This window comes from Tripterygium wilfordii, chromosome 13 (assembly GCF_013401445.1).
Source record: "Tripterygium wilfordii isolate XIE 37 chromosome 13, ASM1340144v1, whole genome shotgun sequence".
NCBI classification, from domain to species: Eukaryota; Viridiplantae; Streptophyta; class Magnoliopsida; order Celastrales; family Celastraceae; genus Tripterygium; species Tripterygium wilfordii.
The window spans coordinates 9,987,081-10,007,498 of NC_052244.1; the positions used below are offsets into that span (position 1 = coordinate 9,987,081).

General features: G+C 36.0%; 4 protein-coding genes across 7 annotated transcripts; 3 read left to right on the forward strand and 1 right to left on the reverse strand.

Annotated features, from left to right (window-relative positions):
- Positions 1–2,745: 2,745 nt before the first annotated feature.
- On the reverse strand, positions 2,746–6,272 carry LOC120012541 (zinc finger MYM-type protein 1-like). The gene is made up of 5 exons (XM_038863987.1): positions 6,242–6,272; positions 5,264–5,319; positions 4,970–5,119; positions 4,023–4,858; positions 2,746–3,925 (listed from the first exon to the last, which is right to left on the reverse strand). The coding sequence occupies exons 1-5, from the start codon at positions 6,270–6,272 to the stop codon at positions 2,746–2,748; spliced, it is 2,253 nt and encodes a 750-aa protein (XP_038719915.1).
- Positions 6,273–6,336: 64 nt separating this feature from the next.
- On the forward strand, positions 6,337–6,666 carry LOC120011720. The gene is given in 1 exon segment (XM_038862824.1): positions 6,337–6,666. A coding segment is annotated over 1 exon segment (234 nt). The 5' UTR covers positions 6,337–6,432.
- A 1,773-nt stretch (positions 6,667–8,439) lies between these two features.
- On the forward strand, positions 8,440–13,997 carry LOC120012542. Its single transcript, XM_038863988.1, has 6 exons — positions 8,440–8,451; positions 8,495–8,576; positions 8,661–8,750; positions 9,175–9,230; positions 9,321–13,878; positions 13,993–13,997. The coding sequence occupies exons 1-6, from the start codon at positions 8,440–8,442 to the stop codon at positions 13,995–13,997; spliced, it is 4,803 nt and encodes a 1,600-aa protein (XP_038719916.1).
- Positions 8,480–17,708, forward strand: LOC120011691 (replication protein A 70 kDa DNA-binding subunit-like). Of its 4 annotated transcripts, none has more exons than XM_038862784.1 (11): positions 8,480–8,619; positions 8,755–8,834; positions 9,175–9,230; positions 13,993–14,152; positions 15,205–15,478; positions 15,550–15,646; positions 15,739–15,869; positions 16,059–16,336; positions 16,431–16,588; positions 16,708–17,259; positions 17,382–17,708. In XM_038862784.1, exons 4-11 carry the CDS (start codon positions 14,009–14,011, stop codon positions 17,476–17,478), a joined length of 1,731 nt encoding a protein of 576 aa, XP_038718712.1. In that variant the 5' UTR covers positions 8,480–8,619; positions 8,755–8,834; positions 9,175–9,230; positions 13,993–14,008; the 3' UTR covers positions 17,479–17,708. The 4 variants fall into 4 exon arrangements, with proteins under 4 accessions (XP_038718712.1, XP_038718711.1, XP_038718713.1 ...); XM_038862785.1 differs by lacking the exon at positions 8,480–8,619 and having other exon boundaries at positions 8,633–8,834; positions 16,059–16,140; positions 16,207–16,336; XM_038862783.1 differs by lacking the exon at positions 8,480–8,619 and having other exon boundaries at positions 8,632–8,834.
- The last annotated feature ends 2,710 nt before the right edge of the window (positions 17,709–20,418 follow it).

Consider the following 20,418-nt stretch of genomic DNA (forward strand, 5'->3'; position numbering starts at 1 on the left):
ATTCTCTTTAAGGATCAAAATTTTCGAAGTTCATCCAGTACGATCAAAATTTTGTGTTCAATTTTCTTCACTCTAATCATACCTCATCATAGCAACAATTGAATTGTAGAGAATTATCTTCAATTTTCTTCAACCTCATCATAGGATAAACTCTCCTTCCTTTGTCATTTGTCCATGACTTTGAATGGACAAAACCCGTACCTAGTCCATTTTCTATTGAATTATCCTCCATATATCCCATGTGTGCGAGTATGTGTTGTCCCCAAGAATATCTTCAGCATTTCATGCCCTCTTATATGAAAGTATAAGCCACAAATCCGCATAACAACATCAGTTTTATTTTATTTCAGCTCTCTAATTTTTTCGGTGAAATGGCATGTCCACCAAACTAGCAATTTCAATCCCAATTCATGGAGCATTTTGTGGCTCTACAACAACAAGAGATAGAAGACATTGCCATGCTTGAGCTTGGGATTGTAGAACTAGAGGAGATCAAGCCACCTCGAATAAATACACGCACCTTCATAAAAATAGATCATGCGAAAGTGCATGAGGACCTTATCAAAAGATACTTCACTATGGATTGGATTTACCCACCACGCATGTTCCGACATCGGTTTTGCATGCGAAGGGAGTTGTTCCATTTTCAGTTGAAATATGATTGCAAGAGCAGGCCAATTTTTTAATCCATCCTAAAAAATTACAGCAACATGGCAAATTATGGCTTATAGTAGTCCAATTGATCGTGAGGATAGTACTCTTTGCATTGCAGAGACAATAGCTACATAAACTATTCGTTTATTTTGAACAACTATTGCTGATGTGTACTCATATTAGTACTTACGAGCCTCGAGTGAAAGAGACCTTGTTCGGCTACCAGATGCAAATAAGTCCCATAGTTTTCCTGGGATGATCTGTTCATTAGATTGTATGCACCGGGAATGGCGCAAGTATTCCACTACTTCGCATGGTTAGTTTTTTGGACAAACTAGTAGAACTGCCATGATTCTCGAGATTGTTGTATCTCAAGATCTTTGGATTTGGCATTCGTTCTTCGGCATGCTAGGTTCATATAATGATATATCCATTCTAGATCACTCACCTCTCTTTGATAGGTTTATTCAATGTCATACTGCTAACATCCCATCCGAAGTAAATGGTAGGGTGTATAATGTCTCGTACTATCTTATGTATTTCGTCTTCCCTCAGTATGAAACACTGATCCAAACAATCACGCACCCAAAGACCCAAAAGGAGAAACATTTTGCTAAAAAACAAGAAGCAACGTGCAAGAATGTGGAACGAGCTTTTGGGGTGTTACAAGCAAAATGAAAAACATGATGAGGAGTTCTGCTGTCAAGCCCTGGACTTGAAAATGTAGAAATATTGCATGTTGGCATCCTGGATGGAGTGTAAGAAGTCCTTGTTCCATTAATGCTAATCCTACCTCTTCTACCTGCTTCCCTAACTTCCTCTCAACAATGTATAAACTTGAAATTTCATCCATGGTCTTTTTTAAAAAGAACAAAACATGCTCCTCACTGTAGAGAAGATTTACCAAGTAAAGCTGATTAATAATGTACATATTGAAATGAACGTATAGTTTGGGAATAAATGCAATCAAAAAGGAAAGAAAAAAAACCTCGTCATTGGGTTGGTCCCGCTCCCCCTATTTTTGTGAACCCTTTTTACGATAGACCTCCACGTTGATACATCACTTTGAATAGCACACCATCTATTGTCACAAGCTTGCTGGACACGTTCTGTCCCGGGCATTCATTCTTTGAATTCATTCCAAATGCTTAACTAGCATGCATCATGAGTCTGGCCATTCTTCACAATTGGGTCCTCAGAAATTCAAACCCAAGATTTACATGATGCAACATCCTCGTTTATTTTTTAGTTTGGAGCTTTCCGATTTGTCTTTTTGTTAAGCGTGTAGTAGTTTGAGTTGAGGGGAGTTGGGTTTCGCATTTGAATGGAAAGGGGCTGGAGTAGTTTGGGTGTTGGGCATGAGGAGGACTGAGGTTCTTTTGACTGGGATTCGGGATTCGGGATTCGGGATTCGAAACACTCCTAAAGAAGTTATTAAACGAATGTTGTTGCGTGAGAAAACCATGGGACTTATTTTCATCTAGCAACTGAGGAAGCATCCTCCTCCTCCACGAATACTCCGTCGATTTTCTTTCAATATGGATTACGAGTATAACATATTTTTTTCCTCTACTTGTTCACTGTTGAGAATGTGGTATATAAGAAAAACTCATCTCCCTATCACTAAATGAGACATTTTTTTTGACTTGAGTAATGGTACAAAGAGAACAAAATCATGCAAACACTATATATCCATGAGCAGGGGCGGAGCCAGGAATACATGTTAGGGGGGACTGTTAAGAGTTGGTGGGGGTCCGGGGGCGCATTTTTTTAAGGAATCTTTACAATATTACACCTATTTAAGATACATTATCTTGATATTTTGATGGCATAAAAGGACCCAAAATGTCAAATATAAATTCATTATACATATTGAAGTTCATGAAACAAAAGAGCATAAACAATATAACATAATATCTATTGAAGTTGTGCCCGACGATACTTCAAAGAATAGAAATCATCTATTACTGAATCTAAGTTGACTTTCTCAGCAAGTTCTCTTTCAATGTAAAGAACCATACAATCTGCAAGAAATTCATCATCCATTTTGTTGCGAAGTGCTGTCTTAACAAGTTTCATAGCTGAAAATGCTCATTCTGTAGACGCCGTCGAAACAGGAAGAGTTAACACTAAACGAATCAATCTCTCAGTCAGATAATAGTTCTGTGACTTTCTTGATATAACTAATTTCCGACATAATTCGAAAAGTGTAGAAACTGTTTGAAACTCACAATCGAGTATTACATCATACTGATAATGTTCCAACTCACATCTCAATGCATGGATTTCTTGTGAACTAAAATCTTGAGGATAAAATTTACTTGCTAGATTACATATGTCTTCAATGTTAAATGCTTTGAAGGAATCACTCGGATCCAAAGCAGAGCTGAGTGTAAGAAGTTCTATAGTTTTCTCGTTGAATCTACTATTTAACTCCGTCAACTGAAAGTCAATTACCTCATTGAAGACATCAAAGTGATAATGGTGTTCAACTGTAATAGGATCTTGTCGTTGACAAGAACGACGCACTCTATAACGACCACCCATATCAGGAATATCAATGTCGTGTTGGCAACAAAATAACTTCACTCTCTCAAAAAATGTATCCCAACCATCTTTTCTTAATTTCAAAAGGAGAGTTTTCGTTGTTGAAATCAACCTCAAAGCATTCAAGATATCCAAGGATTTACGTTGTAGAGCTTGACAAAGTACATCTGTGATTCCCATGATTTTATCAATCAAATGCAAGACAAATATGAACTCAAATGTCGTAATTGCTGCATAAACACCACTAGCTTCCCCACGTATAGAGCCAAATGCCCCATTCTTACTGAGATTTTCAAGAACTTTGCATGATGCACCATACATTTCTATCAAGCTCCTAACAGAGTCATAGTGAGAGCTCCAACGAGTAGCTCCAGCTCGTTGTAGTGAACTCATTTGATTAGCTCCTCTACCAGATTGTCTTTCTCCATTAGCCAACATTAGAGCAATCTCATCCCTTTGAGCAGATTGTAACTCACTGATGCGTTTAGGAGAAGAAACCACAAGATTAACGGCGGAAGTAAGATGTGAAAAGAATTGCCAAATGCAAGGCATCTCCTTGGCTGCTGCCACTAATGCTAGTTGTGGTCGATGAGCAAAACAATGAACATAATATGCATATGGACAATCTTTGAGAAATAATGCTTGAAGTCCATTCCAAGCACCCCGCATATTACTAGCACCATCATACCCTTGACCACGCATCATGTGAACATGGAGATTATACCTTGCAAAAAAATTAGAAAGCTCAACGTAACGCTATAATTCATAAAATAAAAATTGGTGACAAGAAGCTATTTAAATCAATAACATGGAGATTATACCTTATAAGAATATTAGAAATTTCTTTTTTTAGCGTAACTGCTGCAGTATCACTAACACCCACAACATCAAAGAAACGCTCAATTAGAATGCCCTCGCGATTAACAAATCTTAACACAATGGCCATTTGCTCTCTTTTAGATTCATCTTGTGCTTCATCAACAAGAATACAAAAACTTGCATCCCCAATTTCCTCACGAATCATCATTCTCACTTTGTTAGCAAGAATGTTCAAGATTTCCTTCTGTATTTGTGGACTAGTATATTTGGCATTTTGAGGGGCATTATCCAATACAACCTTTGCAATGTCATCATTTAAGGTAGCCATCATCTGTAGCATTTCAATAAAATTTCCTCGATTTAATGACTGACGGGATTCATCATGGCCTCTAAAAGCACATCCCTGAAATGCAAGCCAACGAATACTCTGAATTGTTGTCTTTAGGCGCAACCTATTCTTCATGACATCTTCTTTTGATTGTGCATTGATTGCCTTGTCAATATGTTGAGTTGGTTTCATTAAATCCTGGACACATCTCACACAATTGTTATGTGATGAGGATACACTCCCAACATGAACAAGAAATGCACATTTTTCACCGTTATTAACTCTCTTCCAATTGTTGAACCCTTCATTAACTAAAGCAGAGCTACTTTTAGTCTCAATGATGAAACACGGAAAACAATATGCTTTATCCTTAGAAGGAGAATACTCCAACCATGGAAATTGTTTGTACCAAGCATATTGAAATCGACGATGCTGGTCCCTAACTTCTGTCCCAAGATACTCAGAAAGTTTTGGTTGAAAAGGCCCTGCTTTTAGATATCTCCGTCTGATCTCATCTCATTGATTAACTGGATAATCACTAATTGGGATACGCAAGCCTGGATCTCGTTCAAAAGAAAAGGTGTCTGAAATGTGCACATTAGGAATTGAGCTTTCAACTACCACGGTTTCAGAAGCCTGCACATTAGGAATTGAAGTTTGTGCTACCTCAGTTTGTTGATCATCATTAATACCATCTTTCTTTTTAAAGAAGGAAAAAAGAGTTTTCACTCTTTTAGTTGATGGTTGCTGATGAGACATTATGTTTATAACCTAAGTAAACAAAACAACTTTAACAATCAATTTAAATGCAATGACATGTCACCCACATGCCTGGGATTAACAAAAAATCAATTAAATGAAATTTAAATGCAATGGCATGTCACCCACATGCCTGGGATTAACAAAAAATCTAACCTTGATAGTAATAGGTTGATTTCTCCGCTGACAACTTCGATAAACAAATGAACTTTCTACAATAACAAAATAATCAATTATCAATAGCTATCTCCATTCTAACCAAAGAAACACAAAATAGTAGAGGGAATGATTTCATATATTAATATACAGAACTATAAAAGAATTACAATTTACAAAAAATAGGGAATCTAAAGTGAATAAATCAAACCCAGTATGCGAGTCTGGGTCTGGGTTTGGGAGGATTTGAGCAGAAACCTTGACTTTGTGAATCTAAAGCGAAGAAATCAAACCTAGTATTAGCTACGGCATACGGCGCTTGATAGAACGACTGAACGACAAAAACTGGACAGAAACCCTGCCTTTGTGAATCTTAGCTTCGGTGCTTGATAGAAGATTAGAAAGAGATTCTAAAAAATTGGGCTTACAAAGAGTTTCTTGTATGTTGTGGACCTGATTTTTTAATTCTTTGTATTAGGTCATAATAAGATTAGGCCTTGGGCTATTGAATAAAGAAATGGGCCTCTAAGATGGCCTTCTTCAATTCTTAGTATTATATTATACTTAGAAACTTCAATATAACTAATACAAGTAAAAGTATATGTGTATCGGTATAACTAATATATGAATAAGTGTATTTTTTTTTTAAAAAAAAATTTGGGGGGGCCTACAGCCCAGTGCAGCCCCCCCTACCTCCGCCCCTGTCCATGAGACAATATTATTAAAGTGGGTAGGATTGAAATTTTAAACATCTGGAGCCGGCCCTACATCATAGTTCGGACACTCGAGAAATCTACGGTTGATTGATAAAATTAAAAGGGATATTTTACAGTTCACTTGAAGAATCTAATTGTTATTCAAAACCGGATTTATACACACGTATCCAACCTTCTATGACCAACACGTGTACTGTACCCTCATCCCATGCATCACAACATGTGTCCGGCCCTCTGTTTGCTTATGTCGACACGTACCAACCTCCCTTGATATTTTGATAAGCATAGGTCATGCTTAAATATCTCAAATCTTATAAATCAAATTCTCCAACCACACCACACCACATAGCCTTCTTCAACAAAACTTGCTATCTTTGCCTCACAAACACGTAGTTCTCCTCACCCTCCTCTACCAATTACAACAACAACGACGACTTGATTTCACAGTTTAATATGGCAGGTGGAATTGGTGTGCCAATTTGTGTTCAATGTGGCACGGCAAGCAACCCATGCCGGTGCAAGGTGGTAGGTCCAACATTAGGGTTCTTGGCATTCGCGGCGGCGGCAGTGGTTGAATGGCCGGTGGGGGCTTTGGTTTATTGCTTCCAGCATATGAAGGGTCGCCGGATCATGGCGCACCCGGCCACTGTTGTGTAGCCATCAGTCACCAATGCCATTCCCATTTAAAGGTTTTAATTTCATTTTATGATATTTTGTCAACCAAATTTGTGGGTTTTTTTTTTTTTTTTTGGCTTTGATAATAATAATAATAAAGTTATCTGTTTACCTTTTCTAATAATATACAAAACAGTCTCTCAAATCTTAATAAATTTAGTCTTGGTCTTTTAAAATAGAAAGAATAATAATAATAAAGTTTTGATGTTATTAAATATTAATCCACTAAACAATAAATATTCTTAGTAGACGTGAATGGGCTTTAATCTGTTCAAAACAATTGTGGACTTAGCTTGGCCCAGCGATATACACAAAAATCTCTCGGCCCATCTGGTCCTACGGTAAACGACTTGTCGAGTAGCTTGGGGGTTTGGCGGTTCTACAATCGGCTTTTTTCTAGCATCTCAAAAGATTTAAGGTCGGTCCATTGCGTAAGTGAGTCAGTCTGAACAAGAACGAGAATTTATTACGTGTATTCAGCGAGCCATAAGAAGCATATATTCTGTAAAAATGCTGAACATATATGCGCCAAAAAATGCTAGCTTGTAGAGTCTACCTTTAATTTCGTAATATTTATAGGTTATGAGAAAAAAATGGAAGGAAATTTTTTATTTCAATTAAATTAGAATTATTAACCCATTCTATTAATTAAAATATTCATATTTAATTAAATTTTTTAATATCTTTATGGACACATGTCTTCAAACATCATGCGTATTTGCAGTTCGAATTTTTCTTTTTATAAAGTAAATGAGTACTTGAATAACATAAATACAAATTAGAGTCGATAATTGTAGAAACATCTAAAGATTACTTTAAAATTTGTGTTGAAATTGAGTCAGGATTCTAGTTTCATATACTAAATTTCATATGTTTAATTAATTCAAATATAAAGAAAATACAAAAAAAAAACTGAAAACATCGTTTATATTTTGTGAGTATTAGCAATTGTATTTCAATTTATTTTTTTCTAAAACGGGAGAGGGGGATTCAAACCCTAATCATCAAGATGATACTTTAGACCCATAGGTTCTACCATAACTACGTATCCTATCCTACCCAACCGAGTGTATATAGCCACACTAATTTTAATTAGTAACACTTTGTTTCTAAACTTTTTTAGGAACATAAATTCAAACAATAATGCACGTTGCTTTAAGAAATAATTAACTATCTGAATTTTGGCATATCATCTTTGCTTAGAAGCTTCTCCCAATCTCTTGCCTTCATCGTCAAAGCAAAGCAAGGTCCAGTAGTACCAAAATACCCAAGTCATATAGTCAATGTCACCCATTCTACACGGTTGGGGTGGGGTTCAACCCAAACTATGGATTGCAACGTCAACATCAAAATTGACACTTCAACCACCACTAACTGTTAGTATACTCCTTTTTAAGTGTATTTTTACAAATTTTTGACGATCTAATCATGTAGGTGGCGCGAAGACTAAAAATCTTACATCGGCATGGCAATAACCGAATAAAATTGTTTATAAATAAAGCCCAACTTCTCTAACATTGAACACGTATAAAAAAAACTTAGAGGGTAAACCGATATATCTATGCCGAACTAGACATCTTAAAAATGTATTTTTTATGGGTGTTAAAATCAATGATGACAGTGGATGAAGAACAAATTCATCTCTAGATGCTTGAATTGTCTCACACGTACTTTTTCCAAGTATCTCAGCTAAGTCTTGTTCGCAACTTGTTAATGTGACGAATTAGGAATTTATCCTCCAATCGGAAAAATTCGTTGACAATCAACTCGACCACATATTCTTGCATGGCTATTTTGGTAATTTTACGAATGCTGTCTTATCTATGTAAAATACTAATAGGGAAGGCAACATACTGCATTTCCGGGCGACTTCCCAGTTGTTTTCATACTCTCGCGAGTGTTCAATGGTTCTCATGCTTCACGTGGGTCCCGCACATATGATGCGTTTTACGAATCCTTTCCTTTGTGAGTCATTTAATTGCTTTGTTGTTCATATTGGTTTGTAGAACAGCTGTCCTTTACCGTCCCTTTGTGCGACACCTGTTCTTTTGCTTTCTTTGGGATGGAATTTGGGTTCTTCTCTGATCGGTGGTTCTGTAGACTTCAGTTTCTCAGCTGCGTTGTTTTCCGATCGATAGTCGTTCATATCAAATTTCTTTGGAGACGAAGACGTATCTGTGGTAATTTCTCCTATTTTCTCTTATTATTGTTGTTCACCGCAATAAAGTTTTTCCGTCTCTATCTGCTCCGCTGCTCTAGCAGACCCAACAACAGTCCCAGTGTATATTTCTTTCAAATCGCACATCACTATTCACTAGAATATATTTCTTTCAATGAAACCGCCAGTGTAGGAATAAGTCACCTTTGAGGGAATTTCATAGTGTACTGCAATTTTATTTTTTTTAGCCACTCCATGATAAAGCAGTCCATCTTACTAAGAAGAATGTCTAATTAATAGGCTGCTAAATGAGAATATTAATCGTTTGCGTATTGATTGTGTTACATGGGTTGTTTGTGCAGGTTCTTGTCTGAAGTTTTGTTTGTTGCTTCGCTCGGTGGTTGCAGTGTTTGTGTTGGTAAGATTTTCTTCTCTTATGCCTATATAAGATCTCTTCCATGTTTATTTTATGAAGTGATGAATTTTTCCCTATTTGGTGTTGTTGAAGTTGTGGCGTGTTGTCTCTATTTGTGCTTGTGTTCCCTCATTTAACATTTTGGTTTGCATTAGTATGGAGGTTGGGGAGAGCAGTAAGATAAATAGGTCTAAGCGGAGGAATTTGGTGAACAAGTATTTGGCTAAGAGGAGAAAGATATCTACTCTGAGTTCCGTCCCTGGTGTTCACAATAACTCTGACTTAGTCTCTGACATAGCAACTAATGACCAAAAACTTGATTATGTTGCTGACAATGACAGTGTTGTTCACTCTGGCAGCGAAGTTAGTAGAATTTTGAATCTTGGCTTGCCAGACTTAACATGCCAATTTTGTGGTGCTATATTTTGGTATGCAGAGCGTGTTAAATCTAATTCTATGCGTAGGCCAGTTTATAATACATGTTGTCGAGGAGGTAAAATAAATTTGCCATTGTTAAGATCAACACCTTTGTTGCTTGATGAATTATTAGATTGCGAAGGGCCACCACGTAGCAAGAAATTTCAAAAATATATTAGAATTTATAATTCGATGTTTGCGTTTACCTCTCTTGGTGGAAAGATTGATCGAACCACAAATGATTCTCAAGGACCTTTTGTTTTTAAGCTTGGTGGGCAAAGTTATCATCGAATTGGATCTCTGCTTCCTATAGATGGTGAAGCGCCAAAGTTTGCTCAGTTGTACATACACGATACTGACCATGAAGTTTTTAATAGGATGATGTCTGTTAGTTCTAATGATAATAATTCTATAGATGGAGAAATTGTTGGGGAGTTAATATGTATGCTTGATGAAATTAATGAAATTGCAAAGGCATTTAGAATGGCGAGGGATAGATTTTTGGAGACTAATATTAGGCCTATAAAGTTAAGATTGTGTGCAAAGAGAAGTGGTGATGGTCCTGAGTATAATGCCCCTGTTTCTTCAGAGATTGTCGGATTGATAGTTGGTGATTTTGGAGATGGTTCGGAGCATAGAGATATAATTATTGAGGATAAAATTGAAGGATTGAAACGCATTAGTGAGTCACATCCAAGTTTTATGTCAATGCAATACCCTTTGTTATTCCCGTATGGTGAGGATGGTTATTTGAGAGGTTTTAGGTATGAAGGTGTGTTGTCTGGGAGAACTACAGAGAGAACATGCATGACTATGAGAGAATATTATGCATTTAGACTCCAACAGAGGCATCATGAAGGGAAAACACTTATTAGAGGAGGGAAGTTATTTCAACAGTATATAGTTGATGCATTTTCATGTGTAGAGGAGGAAAGGTTGCATTTTATTCGATATAATCAAAAGAAGTTGAGGACAGAGAAATACCAAGGTGTGTGTGATGCTTATGCAAGTGGAAATGCTGATGGAGGTGACATTGGAAAACAAATTCTATTGCCATCAACTTTTACTGGGGGGCCCCGTTATATGATGCAAAACTATCATGATGCTATGGCAATATGTAAATTTTATGGATACCCGGACTTTTTTATCACATTTACCTGTAACTCTAAATGGCCTGAGATCACTAATGCATTACGACTTATTCCTGGACAAAAAATTGAAGATAGACCAGATATTATTACAAGGGTGTTTAAGATGAAGCTTGATTGTTTTCTCTCTGATATTCGATCTGGCAAATATGTTGGTGAGGTTATTGCTGTTGTTTACACTATTGAGTTTCAAAAGCGAGGATTACCCCATGTTCATATGGTTGTTTGGTGTCATTCAAGTAATAAGTGTCAATTTCCCACTGACATAGATAGATTCATTTCAGCTGAGATCCCAGATGAATCAACTGAGCCTTTGTTATTTGATACAGTCAAAAGGTTTATGGTTCATGGTCCTTGTGGTGTGGCTAGACCTTCATCATCGTGTATGTCTGATGGACGATGCACCAAGCATTATCCAAAGTTTTTTCATCAGGAAACAACGATTGATGAAAATGGTTTTGCTTTGTATAGGCGTCGTGATGATGGAAAAACAATATTCAAAAATGGACATGCATTGGATAACAGATTTATTGTTCCATATAACAAGGATTTGTTGCTTCGATATCAAGCTCATGTTAATATTGAGTGGTGTAATAAATCTACAGCTATTAAGTATCTTTTTAAGTATATAAATAAGGGACCAGATAGAAGCAGAGCAGTGTTGGAAGAGGATGTTTTGCAGAATGCACCAGCGGGAGAAAGAGGAACATGCATGGTTATTGATGAAATAAAGCAGTATGTGGATTGCAGATATTTGGCAGCGTATGAATCAGTTTGGCGCCTTTTTGAATACCATATTCATTTTAGACATCCATCTGTTGAGCGGTTACCAATTCACCTACCTTTTCAGCAGAATATTTACTATGATGATCATAGAAGTTTGTCAAGCATAATTCAACAACCAGATGTTGAGAAGACAATGTTTACGGAGTGGATGCGTACGAACTCTTGGAGTGAATCAGCAAAGAACCTTACTTATAGTTCATTTCCTTCAGAATGGGTTTGGAATGCTAAATATAAGGAGTGGACTCCAAGACAGCGAGGGCAATCAATTGGTAGAATGTTTTATGTACATCCAAATTCGGGTGAATTATACTATCTTCGTTTGTTGCTAAATGTGCAGAAAGGTCCTACAAGTTATGTGGATATTAGAACGGTTGCAGGATTTGTTCATTCGACATTTCAATCCGCTTGCATGGCACTTGTGTTGCTTGGTAATGACAAAGAATGGCATGATGCATTGGATGAAGCATATGTGTTTGCAACTGGGTCACAACTAAGGCAACTTTTTGTTACGTTGATTCTTTTCTGTCATGTAAGTGACCCATTAAATCTATGGGACAAACATTGGATGAACTTTCAAGATGACATACTATATAAGCTGAGACACCAATTAAATTTGCCTTATTTGAATGTATCGGATATTCAGCTAAAAAACCACATACTATTTGAGCTAGAAATGTTGTTCAATAAATCAGGGAGTTCTCTTGCTGAACATGAACTGCCTATGCCGAATGGACAACTCCTTGATGAATTAAATAATCGACTCCTCAGAGAAGAGATGAATTATGATATTAATCAGCTAAGACATGAATGTAGAAATATGGGGAGACAATTAAATGAGGAACAAAGAGTGATTTATGATGTGATAATAGATAAAGTCAATAAGCAGGAAAGTGGTTTATATTTTGTGTATGGGCATGGAGGAACTGGGAAAACTTTTCTATACCAGACTATAATTGCAACTGTTAGATCTACTGGAAGAATCGTCCTAGCAGTTGCTTCATCTGGAATAGCCTCTCTTTTACTGCCGGGAGGTCGTACTGCGCACTCAAGATTCAAAATCCCTTTGCAAATTGATGACCAATCAACATGCCATATTAAAAAAGGTACTCAACTGGCAAAGTTAATAGCGAAGGCAAGTCTTATTGTTTGGGATGAAGCACCGATGATGCATAGGCATTGTTTTGAGGTTGTCGATAGAACATTACAAGACATACTTAACATCAATGACAATGAAGAGAATTGTGAACCATTTGGGGGGAAAACAGTTTTATTAGGAGGTGATTTTCGACAAATTTTACCCGTGGTTGTTAATGGAACAAGATATGATACTGTTAATGCATCAATAACAAAATCACGCTTGTGGAAACATTGTAAAGTTTTCTCCCTCAAGCAAAATATGCGACTCCAAGCTACTGGACTTACTGTTGATGAAAGAACTTCTATGGCGGTGTTTGCACAATGGATTTTAGATGTAGGAGATGGCCAAGTTCCTTATGTTTCCATAGAAGATGGTGAGGAAGAACCAAGTTGGATTAGAATACCTGATGAACTTCTGCTTAAATCTAATGGTGACTTGCTTGATTCCATTATCGCAGAGATTTATGATAACTTGGAAAACTCATATAATAACACCGAGTATTTAAATGAGAGAGCTATAATTACTGGCACAAATGACATCGTTGCTATGATTAATACTCGTGTGTTGGCTCTTCTTCGAACAGACGAAAGAACCTACTATAGTTTTGATTCAGTGTGTAAAACCTCAGAGAATTCTGTTATATCAGATATGCTCTACACAACTGAAATCTTGAATTCAATGACATTTAATGGAATTCCGAACCATGAATTAACTCTCAAAAAGTATGCTCCAATTATGTTGCTTCGGAATTTGAATCAAGTTGATGGTTTATGCAATGGAACAAGATTACTCATCACTCACCTTGGTGATAAAGTTATTGAAGCAAAAGTGCTGAGTGGTAGTAATGTTGGTGACAATGTATGCATTCCCAGAATAATTATGGATGGAAAGGATCACAAATATCCATTTATTCTAAAGAGAAGGCAATTTCCAGTAAGATTATGTTATGCTATGACTATTAACAAGAGCCAAGGACAGACTCTAAAGAAGGTTGGCTTATATCTGCCAAAACCTATTTTTACACATGGCCAATTCTATGTCGCAATATCACGTGTTACTTCAAAGAAAGGTTTGAAAATTGTGTTGGATGATCATAGTGAGAAAACAAAGCAATACACAAGAAATATTGTCTATCATGAAATTTTTGATGAATTAGCTGCAGGTGATGATAATTCTTTTTCCCTGTTCAATGCATGTATTTCATGTGTTGTAAAAAATTTTATAATCTATATATTTCCATGTTAAACTTGATTGTCTCATGTTTTATTTTCCTCAGGTTAAATTAAAGAGATATGGATTACGACTTGATCTCTCAGCTGCAAATTTCCAATCGTCAATGGAAAATCAAAGCAAAGATCTTACGATTGTGGGATTCCATAAACCACAATCAAAATGAACTGCTGATCAGTGTTGATGCTTATATCATTGATGAAAAGGTGAGATCTTTGCCACCAATAAATTTCATTAAATGACTAAAGAAAAGTACAAGACATAGCTACAAATGTGTCACCATATATTGATGTAGGAGTAAAATCAATGTTCAGTTCAATAGAAAGTGTCCTTTTGGATGCAATGCTATTACATGGAGTCTACTCTGTTCATTTCTTATCTACTGGCTTAATCTGTAAACATCTAACCAACAATTTTTACCCCTCTCCTCTTCCCTTTGCACCCACAAGTTTACAAAGAAGAATTTTTCTTTTACTTTCCCTTTGTGGACAAACCCCTCACCTCATGGTAAAGTTGCTTCACCACAACTTGGAGTACATGGGTTTAATTCCTCAAAAAGCTTGATGTTGTTATATGGTCAGCATCAAGATGACACCTTTTTCATTCTCTTTGGGGCGTCAAAGTAATTGGAAGAGAACTTAGTAACTTACATATTACTGGATGCATTTGATTATATCTTGTGTCATTAAATTTTGATAAATGTTTCTACATTCGGAATTTCTTTAGTTTTCGTGCCTTCTGAATTCTGATACATTGCTTTTATAAATTTACCAATTGACATGTTGGGGATTGTTGGGTAAGGAGTTCCAAACTAAATTAGCTTTGATTGTTTCAGTGTTTTTTGGATAAAATATGTCACTGCATTTCTATTCATAATGAAGCTTGATGACTCCAAATATGATATTTCTCATTCATAAATAGACGTTTTGTCAAAAAAACACAAGCATTGGGTTGTTACATATTTCTTTAAAATCAGTATATTTAAAGATAAATGCAACAAAGAAATAAGGAAAAACTCTCAAAAAGAAAAGGCATAGCTCAGTTCATTTGAATCTCTCTTTTATATTATAACAAACACTTATTTATATACTTCAAGTCCGTTTGACTTTTTGGGCTGTACATTTCTCTACCTTATTAGAATTGGGGTGTTCCTTCCATATATTCTTCTTTTTGGTTTTTTCCCTATCCTTTTTGTTATTTCTTCGTTTATGTGTTTATAGGAAAATATTAATTGTTAAACCATTGAAATTTTATTCAGGGTGATAACATTTTGGTAACAATAACACCAGAGAATGCAGAATATTTCAGGGCTGTGCTTCATGAAGGAGATGTTTACTTTTTCAGTAATTTCTCAGTGTTTCCAGTAAGAAATACTTATCGGCCATGCCCAAATAAATATATGCTCAAGTTTGATAAGAGAACAAAGATTCAGAAAGCGGTTGATGCAAAAGATATCTTTCCTCCAGAAAAATTTCATTTCATTAGTTTTGATGAAATGGAATCCAGAATCCAAAACAAAGTTTATCTTACAGGTATTTAACAAATTATTCAATTCAATAATAATCTCACCAGTTGGAATTATTTTTTTATCATTTCAATGCAGATATGATAGGACAAATAGTGAATGCCGGAAATCTGCAACAAGTATTCACTAACAATAGGATGGTCCATCTCAGAAAGATAGAATTTGAGGATGAAATGTACGTAAAACAGATATCCAAAAACAAATAGATTGCCATTAATATTCACAATATATCATCACAACTTATGTTCATTCTAATTTTTTTTGAAGGCTAAACTCCATATCAGCTACACTATGGGGACAACTAGCAATGGAGTTTGATGAGCAAAAGGTATTTGAGAAGACAAAAACACAACCAGTCATCATCATTTGTGCAGGCATGACGGTAACAACATTTTCAGGTATGTCTGCATAAAAAAATTGAGCAAAGTTCACAAAACCAAAGAACAATGACAAAGAAGATTTCAATGGTCTTTCATATAGCTCCTACTTTTATGACAAACATATACAAAGACTGGAGGCAGGTCTGCTTTTATGTGAATTTTCTTTGCTTGATGTGACATTTTTGGTTCACTTTGTTTCAAACTCAGGTAAAACCATCTTGAGTAGCATATCTGCATCGAGGGTCTATATTGATTTGAAGATCCCAGAAGTTGATCAATTGAAAAAAAAGTATGTAACCCATCAAATCTTTAGATTTGCTGCAAATTCTAGAATAAAAAATAGTGTGCCCTGCAGGATTATTCAGCCTAGGATTCTCCAAATTATACCAAGTACTCAGGCAACCATTACCAACCCTATTGTTGAGATGAAAAAAAATAGAAAGACAGTTGCTGAACTATTGTTGCTAGACATGAAGAAAGATGCCGTGAGTAGCTCTACTTTTGACCAATAATATACATTTTATGAGCAAACAATTAAAAAAATTTGAGTGATACCCCTTATCTTAACAACCTGTGCAGCATCAGAAATTCACATGCAGGGCAAAAATCAAGAACATAGATGTCACTGATGGATGGTGGTATCCTTCCTGTCCTACTTGTGGCAGTGCAACAAAGCCATACGAAGATGCAAATCTATGCTCATTATGTAGTGTCATTAATGAGATCCCAATACCACGGTAAGTGCAATTGAAGTCTTTAAGTAACCATTCTCTTTGCTCACAAATTTTGTCATTTGCTCACATATTTTGTCATTTGCTATACATATCTTTTGAGACAAAATATTTCTGAATTTTAGTTACATACTCAATGCAACTATCATGGACGAGACTGGAGAAGCATTATTCACTTTTTTTGAACGTCAAGCGGAAAAAATGATTGGAATCTCAGCTGCCACTATTGCATCAATGGAGGGCTCAAATCGATATGTCCTTCCCCAAATAATAACTGATGTCTTTCCAATGTACCGTGTTTTTCAAGTGATGATTAACCAGAACAACAAAAGAGTGAGGTCCATATGTTTTAAGGTGTCAAGCATATATGATGACAAGATATTTTCTCAAATAACTTCTGGAGAGTTAGCAGGGTATGTTGAAATTGGGGAAAAAGTTACTCAGCAAAAAAGCACAATCGATGTATTGTCTCAGGAGTCTGGAATATCAGATACTTTCATCAGTGATCAAATAATTGGTTTAGAATCAGATATTCAGGTCCACACCCCTCAAAAATCAAGGTCAAACATAAGAAGGAGACAAGTTAACCAATTGAAGTTGGAGGATTCTGATGCATCTCTCTCTGATAATGAGCTCATATCTATGTCACTGCAACACAAAGGCAAACAAAAGAACAGGTATTCCAATGTAAACAAAAATTATTTCCATTGGTTTTCATAATTTCCTTTCTTCATAAGTTCATGAATGTTCAACTATGATTCAAGCAAATCATTTACATAACTTGATTCCTGAACTGCAGGGGAACAATGACCATAAGGGAGCCACAAGAGAGCACCAAGAAACAAAAGAAGGCTGATGTTCACAACAAGAATAAAGGCAAAAAACCAGCAGACTGAATGACATCGTTAACAACCGTGCATATAGTCTTTTGTGAATAAGCTTTTGTGTGGTTTATAGTCTTTTGTGAATAAGCTTTTGTATGGTTTATAGTTTTGTGAATAAGCTTTTGTGTGGTTCAACATGATGAGTGAAGTCTTTTGTGAATAAATAACATATGGTCTTTTGTGAATAAGTTTTTGTGTTGTTCAACATGATTTGCTTTATTAACAGCGGTTGGACACTTTGAAAAAGTGGACCTCTCTTTTTAGTCCTATGATTCAAGTTTGTTGTTTGTTGTCTGATTTTTATGATTCAAGTTTACTGTTTGTTGTCTGTTTTTTTTTGCTCCGTCAACCAATCATAGATTGTACAGATTCAAAGTTGTGGTTCTTTTGGCCTTCTTTGGGAAACCCAGAAGGGTGTTGGTGGTTGAAGGAAGGAAGATCACAAGGGAGATTGTTGGGTTTGTCTTGAAGATTTTGTTGAAGGAAGGGAATGTTGTGGCTGCTATTTGTGCAATTTTAGGCTACTTTGCTCTTTTTAGAAAGAATAGTGAAGGTGTTTCATAGGGAAATTTTGTTGCTGCTGATACAATTTTGATGGAGCTTTTGGGATCTTCTTCTTGGTTGCTGAAATTGGAAAAAGTTTGCCCCAATCTGGATTAAGACACTGCTTGGAATGTTCTAAAGTTTAGAGCTTTAGAGACTACAATATGGAAGTTGTAAAGCAAGCAATATGGAAGCTGTAGAGAGTATAAAGGCATCGTAACATTATTACCTGTTTTGTTAATTCCTCTGTATCTTCACACTGATGCTTTAACATCTTCAACCCTTATTTTTCTCTTAATTAGTTAATTTAGTTTTAAAAAACAAAATTGAGTTGAAGGATTGATTTGTGTTTTGTGTGGATTTCTAATCCTTTTTTGCTATTGGGTTCTCTCAATTTGTGTTCTTGAATTAAATAAGGCGACAGTTTCCTTTCTATCGTTCTTTCTCTTTTTGAATTTCATTCCTTTTCCAGTTATAAGCGTTGTCTGTGATGAGACATTGTTCATAGGGATAAGCATATAGTGTTTGGCTGTTCGGCGTTTCTTTATTCTTCTCATTTTGAATGTGACAATGGTGCTGTAATTGCTGAGATCATTGTAAAAACATATTATTTTCAGTAACACCAGTTCAATTAAACTAAATTTGATGCTGTTAGCTCAGATTTATGTGATTACGTTCCTTAAAATTTGTTGATGGTAGCCAAATATTCTCACCAAACAATTATCATACTCCAAAGATGCTTAAATTTTGTATAATGTTTTATCTTATATTTTCTCTTTTCAAAATAGCATAATAAGGACTGTCAGTGACTTGAGAAACCTGTATTTAGAAACTCTTACTTATGGTGAGTTAATATCAGATTCTAAGTGGCCTTGTCATTGGTTTGGCTTTTATAGGCAATGCCAAAGTCATACTGAAAAGGGGGAAAACACAACTTTTTAAGGATGGAAGCCCTATGGTAGACAGTGGAGCAGTTGATAGAATAATCAGTAGACCGCCTCCTGAGACTGGAGATATTGTGTTTGTAGCAGATGGGACTTGGAAACCAATTGGATGGGGCTAATATAATTAACTCGATTTCTATGTTCTGTGATAGGCTCATGCAGCTAGAAGAGGAAGCGTCAAGGTGTGTCCATAAATTTGTGAGAAGGCTTTCTTAGTTAAATACTTCATTCAAGCATTTACACCAGTGTTTTAGCCTGGACTAGATGTAGGACCTATAAGGCCTTAAAATATATATGGGCCTGGACCAAGAGGCCTCAATATTTTGTGCAAGCCTTTTCAAAACTAAGTTGGATCAACCATGGACTTTGATCTTTGTCCAGAGTTGAGAGTTGGGCTGAGGGCCTGGGCCCTAAGAAACACTCTTAAGTGTGGTCCGTTTGTTTCAGGTCTGGGCCCTGAAAATCATGGGCCTACGCCTAAAGCTTATCGTTCACATCGCGCCGTTTTACCTACTATCAGTACCATCTTAAGATTACTATAAGAAATCAAACGTATCACACGTGTCACAAATAAAAGACACTCAAGTTGTAGTAAGCTGAGAAATCTTCTTATGAACAGGAAAGTAGATGAAACAGCTGCATAGAACAGTAACATATAAAACACTTGTCTAAAGCCTATGAAGTATTGATAAAGGCAAATTTACGAGGCATGATAAGAATTGTAGTAGTGGCAAACACTTAGATTTATGGGACAAAGATAAGATTGCATTTAGTCGGCACTTATCTATATAAATTGGCCATAAGGTAACAGTCTAAAATCCATAGCAAGACATAACCAAAAATCCAAAATGGATAGAGACTTTGTTATAGTGTCCAAAAGAATGATCCTGGAGGATGTAGTCGCGAAACTAAACCTGCCTCCACCAAGCTTTATGTACACTACGCTTCGCGACTCAATAAAATTGACGTTGGAAATCACGGATGCACGTCAAGGGATTAACCATACAATTCATGAGCAAACCAGGTCCGGAGAACAAACTATCAAGTTAATGGAGCAACGAGCCTCTTGTCTGATGATAGACAAACTACGAATAGTGTACAATTGTGAAATTCACGACTACAATTGCGAGAAGTATATGTATTATTATGATGGATTAAACAGGGCCAGTCAGCAATTGGAAGAAGCTTATGCCGAGATACGAAATTTACAACAGCAAATAGAGATCAAAGAACAAACAAATCGCAGTTACCATGACGAGAATGAATTCCTTACCTATCAACTCCAGAAGATTCAAAAAAAGTATAAAGATCTTAAAAGAAATGTCACCAGAACAAGTACTGGATCAAGCAAAGCATGACATGTGTAATAGTTTACAAGCTTGATGGGCTAATATTGGATGTAAATACGTTAAATATTATTGAGTATTGTTAATATGTATAATAAGTTTACAAGTATGACATATGT

Bases quoted from the DNA above. Each gene is read 5' to 3' on its own strand.
- LOC120012542 (XM_038863988.1), top strand. The intron at 8,577-8,660 runs GTGGGTCCCGCA...ATTGGTTTGTAG, and splicing joins CAATGGTTCTCATGCTTCAC to AACAGCTGTCCTTTACCGTC. The intron at 9,231-9,320 runs GTAAGATTTTCT...GTGTTGTTGAAG, and splicing joins TGGTTGCAGTGTTTGTGTTG to TTGTGGCGTGTTGTCTCTAT.
- LOC120012541 (XM_038863987.1), bottom strand. From the start codon at position 6,272: ATGACCTATGCTTATCAAAATATCAAGGGAG. The intron at 5,320-6,241 runs GTTGGTACGTGT...TTGTTATTGTAG, and splicing joins TTATCAAAATATCAAGGGAG to AAAGTTCATTTGTTTATCGA. The intron at 5,120-5,263 runs GTTAGATTTTTT...TTGTTTACTTAG, and splicing joins ATCAACCTATTACTATCAAG to GTTATAAACATAATGTCTCA.
- LOC120011691 (XM_038862784.1), top strand. From the start codon at position 14,009: ATGGATTACGACTTGATCTCTCAGCTGCAAATTTCCAATCGTCAATGG. The intron at 14,153-15,204 runs GTGAGATCTTTG...AATTTTATTCAG, and splicing joins CTTATATCATTGATGAAAAG to GGTGATAACATTTTGGTAAC. The intron at 15,479-15,549 runs GTATTTAACAAA...ATTTCAATGCAG, and splicing joins AAACAAAGTTTATCTTACAG to ATATGATAGGACAAATAGTG.